The 9,091-nt window shown below is 37.1% G+C and overlaps 1 protein-coding gene across 1 annotated transcript in view; it reads right to left on the bottom strand.

Annotated features, from left to right (window-relative positions):
* Positions 1–9,091, bottom strand: part of LOC109545764 (disco-interacting protein 2) — a 126,627-nt gene that overhangs the window by 25,296 nt on the left and 92,240 nt on the right. The window contains exons 7-8 of the mRNA XM_048669148.1: positions 8,858–8,986; positions 677–808 (exon numbers count right to left, since the gene is read on the bottom strand). Coding sequence (XP_048525105.1) covers positions 677–808; positions 8,858–8,986 — 261 coding nt within the window. The remainder of the gene's footprint in view (positions 1–676; positions 809–8,857; positions 8,987–9,091) is intronic.

Raw genomic sequence — 9,091 nt, 5'->3', positions numbered from 1 at the left:
GTACTTCTTGTGGAAATTTCCAGCAGATACATCAAGACACCGATTTTTGAGGAATTTTCAAACTTTGACACAAAAACCTCATTTGCGCCGCTTTCGAAAAAAAATTCAAACTTCCTAACCGGACGAAGGAGCCACTTGAAACTTTTCTCAAGTTAACACAATGAATCAAGGTACTTCTTCTGGAAATTTCCAGCCGATACATCAAGACACCGATTTTTGAGGAATTTTTAAACATCAGCCTTAATAAACAGACAAAAGTCCTTAACGGGCTGCATTCTTGCATATTTGCACTTTGATAACCAATCGGATCCTTGTAGCTTTACAGCAGGCTGACTTTGCAGCTGATTTAAGGCCATTGTTAAACATAAGATAGCAGCACCTTTCTTGATAACATATTGATTATTGTTCGAATATCGCCTGCACCTTTTATCATCCTGATATCATTCAGGCAAGGCGTTGCTGTTTTAATAAGATAACGGGCATTAACGGATGTAAGTAGTCTTAACAATAACGAGCAATTCGAAGCGATTAAGCTCGGATAACGCCATTAATTTAAATGCAATTTTCAATTGAAAACGAAATAGGTTTTTTTAACCCGTGTGTTAACATGGGCATTCTTAGATGCAAAACATACATCTGAACGGTAGTTTTTTAAAGCATTTTCAAGATATTTTACCTGAATCGTGTCGTTCTCGGTCGGGACTCCTTGCCATCACCGAAGTCCTCTTTGAGGGCATCGGCATTGAGGGTTTATGCCTGTTTTGCAGCGCCTGAGCCAGGGCTTGTTGGACGGCCTCTTGTCGCACTTCTACAACACCAATCAATCTGTTTAACGCACCATTTAACAACAAAAAAAGAAATGCAAAAAATTACCAAAGAAAAGTGAAGAMATTCGAATGCTCMTTAACAAACACTCAAAGTGGGCAATAATTACAGTCAATTACTAGAAAAGTRCATTATTCATTTGAGTAGTTTGCAACCTAAACACAGCAAGCCAAACGATGATTACTGATAAACAAAGCAAGTACACCGTTCACGAGCAAATGGCATTAAATTGTTAAATTTTACCTTCATTCAACTCTGAAGAGGCGAAAATTGGCTTCAACAGTGGGCAATTAGGCGCAAACATGCATTAGGGGCGCCTTTTGAAAATCCTTCACTGCCTGCCTTAAAATTGCTCAAATTCACCAGCAGCAGATTGTATAATTTCAGCTTTAATTGACTGAGTAAACCAGGAATTTCGAACGATTTTATAGCGCAGTGTTGGAAAGCGAGCAGCTTTTATACTGAGTGAACTTTTGGAAAACTCACTGATGTTTAGCATCGTGCCAAAAAACAATTGGACTCATGGAAAAACATGGCATTAAATTGGGCGGAAGGAAAAAAAGACTTTACAACATGTAAACATATTTTGCTTCGGCTTATCTTTACTCGTATTCTTCTTCAGTTTCTTTGTCAGGTCCGTATAGTTTTTTGCAATTTGCTACCTACCTTGCAAATTGCAAAAAACTATACGGACCTGACAAAGAAACTGCAGAAGAATACGAGAAGATAAGCCGAAGCAAAATATGTTCACATGTTGTAAAGTACTGACATGAAGATCTAAAAGGAACAAGACAGGAATACAGAAACAAACAGAAACAGAGGAACGATATTTAAACCAATAAAGATAATTTTATCTATAGCGAAATAACGGTATACTTAAGATACGGATAAAATACAAAAGTGGAAAGTTAGTAACCAAATAAAAATATTATTTAAAGTTGACAACACTTTTTCGGCAACGCCTGGAAAGAGTAAACCTGGAGGGAAACAAGAAATAACGATAGCAGTTAATAATGCAACAATACGAGCAATAGAAACACTAGATAACCAAAACAATAAAGAATCAAAAGCAAAATAAATCATGTTAGTTATATGCAATTGGACATTGGAACCGGTGGACTAAAAAAGTGCACTGATTTCTGAAAAAAATGAAGAAAATTAATGATAAAACTTGTTGGGACTGAGAAAAAATCGAACTCGAACAAGCGCAGAACGGATTTGGACGCTGAAATAAATTAAAGATGAATTCAACAACAGACGGAACTTTTATCGCCTACAAAAAGTGCCAAGATATGAAAATATTGTAGAAGAAAATCTACAAGAAAAATATATGAAAATTACATTAATGCAGTCATGCCTAGCAATGCAGATTTATGTAACGTTTACAGCTCGCACCGGACTGAGATATACAAAGGGTCAAGCGCAAAGTTATTTATTGCATTTCTTGATGCAACAATGCATGTTGTTGCTTACCTTGTCACACTGCAGTGTGCGCATGTTTCTGCTTTATTTAGCGTTAGTCAGTTGGCAACATTGTAAATTGTACCGTGTGTCAAGGAAAGGGGACTGTCAGAGATATAGGTTAGCGGCTTTAGCTGTCACCGGCATTTTTTTGACATGACTGCGTTCATGTTTTCCATAAAATACACATCCAAAAATATCTAACGAATAAAAACCCGATCTCCAAACGAGCTGATTGCAGTGGTGCACTAACCACATTAAAGGCAGCTGAAAAACAGTGAAAACATCCACTTAAACAAACATGGAAGAGAATGACAGCGAAGAAAACGGGCATGAGAAGAATGCAAAATACTATCTACTAAACGAAAATCCGCCCTGCAGCATCAAGATAATAACAAATTGATCAATCCAGACAACAGCAAACCCGGTAATCTAACACCTGAATACAGCGTGTGCATTCAAAACACCAACTTCAGCCCTTAAAGGGGCGTATTGATGTTGAAGTACGTGTTATGTACACCTAACGACAATGTGGACTTTTCTAAGGGCCCTACATATTAGTATGGGGAACTGGCTCTTTGAAACTACGTGTATAGACACATGCTACATGAAGATCGCTTGCAATTATGCATATGTACTTTGCTCGCATAGAGGTTGAATACCGAAGAGGCATCGCATCGATTTGAATAAATTTTAATGCAACAGCGGCCGGATTTGATGTTTTTCGATCTTAATTAACGCCTCTCCCGATCCGGAGTCAGTTGAAACCCAATTAAACAAAGTCAATGAGACGACAAATCACGTCAATGACCCGTAAGTTTTTTGGCTTCAAATTCACATAAAAACTACTTAAATGCAATGATTAATAGCATGTTTAGCTGGTAGAAACGCCGGGTCAGATATGGCGATAGAGCAACCGATGAATTCTTTTGTTTGGAGTCAACGAACCGATGCCATGAATAATCATTACCAGTTTATTGTCATGTTGAAGAAATGCAAATCTGATTAATTAATTATGGCATCAAACTGCATCAAAAATTCTAACTCTTTAACCGGGTGCAGGAGCAATTTGAAACTTTTCCAAAGTTAAAACAATGAATCAAGGTACTTCTTGTGGAAATTTCCAACAGATACATCAAAACACTGAATTTTGAGGAATTTTCAAACTTGGTCAACAAAAACTCACTTGCGCCGCTTTCGAAAAAAAATTCAAACTCACTAACCTGACGAAGGAGCAACTTGAAACTTTTGGAAAGTTGAAACAATTAATCAAGGTACTTCTTGAGGAAATTTCAAGCAGACACATCAAGACACTGAATTTTGACGAATTTTCAAACTTAGTCAACAAAAACTCACTTGCGCCGCTTTCGAAAAAAAATTCAAACTGCCTAACCGGACGAAGGAACCACTTGAAACTTTTCTAAAATTAAAACAATGAATCAAGGTACTTCTTGTGGAAATTTCCAGCAGATACATCAAAACACTGAATTTTGAGGAATTTTCAAACTTGGACACAAAAATCTCACTTGCGCCGCTTTCGAAAAAAAATTCAAACTCACCAACCAAACAAAGGAGTAACTTGAAACTTTTCTAAAGTTGAAACAATGAATCAACGTTCTTCTTGAGTAAATTTCAAGCAGATACATCAAGACACTGAATTTTGAGGAATTTTCAAACTTGGACACCAAAAACTCACTTGCGCCGCTTTCGAAAAAAAATTCAAACTCACTAAGCAGAAGAAGGAGCAACTTGAAACTTTTCGAAAGTTGAAATAATGAATCAAGGTACTTCTTGAGAAAATTTCAAGCAGATACATCAAGACACTGAATTTTGAGGAATTTTCAAACTTGGACACAAAAATCTGACTGGCGCCGCTTTCGAAAAAAAACTCAAAACCCCCTACCAGACGAAGGAGCCACTTGAAACTTTTCTCAAGTTAACACAGTGAATCAAGGTACTTCTTGTGGACATTTCCAGCAGATACATCAAGACACCGATTTTTGAGGAATTTTCAAACTTGGACACCAAAAACTCATTTGCCCCGCTTTAAAAAAACCAAACTAACCGGACGAAAGAGCAATTCGAAACTTTTCCAAAGTTAAAACAATGAATCAAGGTACTTCTTGTGGAAATTTCCAGCAGATGCATCAAGAAACCGATTTTTGAGAAATTTTCAAACTTGGACACCAAAAATTCACTTGCGCCGCTTTCGAAAAAAATTCAAACTCACTAACCAGACGAAGGAGCAACTTGAAACTTTTCTCAAGTTAAAACAATGAATCAAGGTACTTCTTGAGGAAATTTCAAGCAGATACATCAAGACACTGAATTTTGAGGAATTTTCAAACTTGGACACAAAAATCTCACTTGCGCAGCTTTCAAAAAAAAATTCAAACTCACTAACCAGACGAAGGAGCAACTTGAAACTTTTCTAAAATTAAAACAATGAATCAAGGTACTTCTTGTGGAAATTTCCAGCAGATACATCAAAGCACTGAATTTTGAGGAATTTTCAAATTTGGACACAAAAATCTCACTTGCGCCGCTTTCGAAAAAAAATTCAAACTCACTAACCAGACGAAGGAGCAACTTGAAACTTTTCTAAAGTGGAAACAATGAATCAAGGTACTTCTTGAGGAAATTTCAAGCAGATAAATCAAGACACTGAATTTTGACGAATTTTCAAACTTGGACACAAAAATTTCACTTGCGCCGCTTTCGAAAAAAAAATCCAAACTCACTAACCAGACGAAGGAGCAACTTCAAACTTTACGAACGTTGAAACAATGAATCAAGGTACTTCTTGAGGAAATTTCAAGCAGATACATCAAGACACTGAATTTTGAGGAATTTTCAAACTTGGACACAAAAATCTCACTTGCGCAGCTTTCGAAAAAAAATTCAAACTCCCTAACCGGACGAAGGAGCGCCTTAAACCTTTCTAAAATTAAAACAATGAATCAAGGTACTTCTTGTGGAAACTTGGAAAAACACTGAATTTTGAGGAATTTTCAAACTTGAACACCAAAAGTTCACTTGCGCCGCTTTTGAAAAAAAAAAAAATTACCAGTTTATTGTCATGTTGAAGAAATGCAAATCTAATTAATTAATTACGCCATCAAACTGGTTGTAATTCCATTTCATACAGGACGTCGTCGCATTCCAAGCTCTACTGGATTTAATGAGAAAAGTTCATACAAACCCTCCAGAAAAGCGAATTAATTAACACCATTTTTCCATCAGCAAGCTGAAACAAAGACGCCCATTCGCCAGTTTGGCCACAGCAGCTCGCGCCTATTCACCACAACAAAAAAATTGCATTCATGAAACACAGTTTTAATTAGTTTTCAGTTGTTCCACTACTGGCTAACCATTAAGTTGAATCGAATTTCGCGCTGAGGGTTTTATAATCGGATTTTCGCCCTCTGTTCTATGCTACTAATGATTTGATGACACCCTACCGAGCTGACTTTATTGGCCGTATGGGTAGTTTCAGTTCCAGTTATCTCGATCCATTGTTCTTCTGTTCGCCAAACCGACAGAACTTCATTGCTTTTGTCTCGATTGTTTGTTGCGCCAAACTAGAATTTTGCTCGTGTTTTCGTTGGTTTTGGTCATTTTCAATCATTCCCGTGTTAAAAAAGACCGGGCAGATTTAACACTAAAACGAAGCTGAAACTGGATCAATAACTGAGCACTTCAGCCTCACTAGGGTGTTTCCATTTTTTTTAATGTTAATATACATATAGAGTAGTTATGGCAAACATTACACTGATATAATTTTTTTTGCAAAAAAAGTCTCCATAATAATTTTAAAGCGCATTTAAATTGAAATCAGGTATTTTCCGCCAAAAACGCCGAATCCGTATCGTCGGTTGCCTATTCCGATTGTGACGTAGCAGGTCATATCAACAAAGTGTTTCAAGCAGATACATCAAGACACTGAATTCAAGTGTTTCGTGTTTATTTTGTTGTTTTCGCAGCTTTGTTTTATTATTTAAGTTATTGTGATTATCATTATTTTATTGATTATTATTATCTTGCATAATGGAAAATAGTGACATGTATGGGTCACAAAATAAGTGGTGTTTTGTGCCAGGATGCCTCAATAAGTGCTCCAAACAATCTCTTTCGAACCGTTCCCCATGATTATGCACGTAAAGCTTTATAGTTCAAAGCAGCTAGACGTGATGTTCCTAAATCAAAATAAATGTTTTTTCTTTGCGAGGATCATTTTGATGAAAGTACCAACAAAAGGCTAATAATGAGGCAGATAGAATATGTTTTCGATCGTACTTTGTGTTGTGACCCTTACTGTTGACACCCTTAAATTCGGCTGAATTAAAGCGTTCGTCGTTTTTTAAAAATTCGGTAACCATAAAAATATGTACACATGGTAAAGTGGTTTTTGACGCTTTAATTAATCGTTCTGAAGCCAGTTTTTAGTTTAACACAAACTATAATTTATTTAAATCCACGAAATAATTAATGAAACACAACCACACAACTAAACACTATGCACAGACCGTAAACAATCCGCCATTTATATGACCAGAGACGTCACAACCAATAGGACTGCGTTTTAGAGATTAATGAATAATTTGAATTTTAGGTGAATTTGTTTATTAAATATTTAACAAAATAGCAATAGATAGATAGCATCAATTAATATAATATAATATAGTATAAAAGGAATTTTTGATACAATGAAAACACCCTGTTCCAATGCTTGACCAAGCCGTATTAACTTTTTTAACCGTTTTTCTCCTAAACATTATCCTACGAAATTCTGAACGAGAAGGTAAGCAGCATTAATCAAATTACCTGTTTCCAACGTAACATTCATTTTCCAAAGAATACATTGGCATTAAAATGCCTTCGAGCGGATTTCTCCGGGGGAACTCACAGAATCGAAATAAGCTCTTCTGCCCCCGGTCTTTTCAACTGAAATTAATATCGGCAAACTTGTTTCGAAATTTATTTCGGAGGTTCGGGCGAGCGATGAATTTATTGTCGGAAATCGCGTAAAAAATTGGCCTCATTTTATCGAATAAACCAACAAAATGGTCTGAAATTGCCACCAAAAAGCAAAAAACCAATCAAGTCAATGTCCGTGGTGAATAAACAGAAGACTAAACAGGCAAATCGGTTATTTTCCAAAGAAAATGCCACTCGTTTCTTAATGTAGCGAAAAAACAGGAAAAATTAGTTGATGAAACATGATTGTGCAAAAATGTAACAAGAGCAAAAAGCTCAAAATCCAAAAACCCAATTTGAATGATGGTAAAAAGTCCCAATGGAAAACCTCAAGAAGACGGAAGTGGTGTTTTCGAAAAGAAAAATCAAACAGCGCAGGTAATTAGCAAATAAGAACAGCAACTGAAGGAAGTGAAAACGACTGGGAAGCAAAAAATCTTAACTAATGTTCAGAATTAGTACTAGAATTACATAAACAGTACAATAAGTGAAGATGGAATTGAAACAAGGCAGTAGAATTATCTACTGTGGAGGTAAAAGTGATAAGAAAATTCGCATCTGTCAAAGAAATCCAACTTCAGATGCAGAAACTGCGATGGAGACGAGTAAGAAAAGAACTAACATGAAGCGAAAAGCAGAAATGAACACAACTTAAGCATTTTTCTGCAGATAAAAGTTCGTGAAGTAAGCAAAAGAAAAAAAACCGGAAGATATAGAAAACGTGTCAACACTGAATTTTTTACAATTTTGCGAAAACGCGATCGCTTCCAAGAACCAAAAAAGGAATTGAGTCGCGTTTGCATGCATTTTGTAGGGCAAAGTCTCGTCTACAAGCGCCACAACTTTAAATTTTTAGTCATCATCCAAGAATTTTCCAAATTTGCTTGCGGTTTTTGCGGATGTTTTAACAAGTCGCAGTGTGCTGCAAAACTTCAGGACTTTGCAAAAAATGTTCCCGCTCAAAAACTCAGTTAACTAAAGTCGCAAAGGCATCAACTTCGAACATAGCATCTGACAATTAATCGTGCCTCTGACAGAGTGCTGTGAGTGCGAGCGAGAGGACCGATGCCAGCTACGTTCCGGAATGGAACTTTGGACCAAAATCCGATTAATTAGTGGAAACAAACCAATGTAATTTGGACGCTCGTTTACAAATCAGACCGCAAACAAAAGCCTTAAAAGCATGCTCGGATTGATGTTTTTTCGCCTTAGAATGGATGGAGAAAACGGGCAAAAGCGAGCAGTAACGGTATGAAAACGGATCCTAATAACATTCGCTCCTTGCGAAAGCAACGACAAACATTAAAATGCACTTTAACAGTCTTTCCGTCTGCTTGTGTTCTCACTTAGTCGATCAAATTGGAAAGACGATATTCCAATTAGAATTAAGCGAACGGGCGCAGATTTACCCTGGCACCAGTTCAGGTAATTGATTTGCACTAATATTTCTGCCTTCAGTGGAAATCAGTGCAATTTGTTTGCCTCGTTGGGTTAGTTTTTCGCATTTCTCATTTGCCTGCTCAGCTCATACAACTCTCGATCGCCCCGCCCTGGATGCTTGCAAGCATTGCAATCAAAATGGGGCCAAACTTACCCGAATGGTAGCGACTTTCGTTGCGTGTGAGCCGTCGGTTCCCTCTTCGCACGGCTCTGGAAGCGGCGCTGGAACCTTCCGAACCACCACTCGAGCGCCCCATTTGAGGCACCTGATCTCGGCCCACATCTGCACATGCAACAACACAACAACGATACTGAGCGCATGCCAATGACGAAATAATATTCATGAAATAAAACCAGTAAAAACGAAAAAAAATACAACATGATAAAT

This window comes from Dendroctonus ponderosae, unplaced genomic scaffold (genome assembly GCF_020466585.1).
Source record: "Dendroctonus ponderosae isolate FM_Combo_2020 unplaced genomic scaffold, Dpon_F_20191213v2 Dpon_F_20191213_8, whole genome shotgun sequence".
In the NCBI taxonomy this organism is placed as follows: Eukaryota; Metazoa; Arthropoda; class Insecta; order Coleoptera; family Curculionidae; genus Dendroctonus; species Dendroctonus ponderosae.
This window is presented reverse-complemented; position numbering and strand designations above follow the sequence as displayed.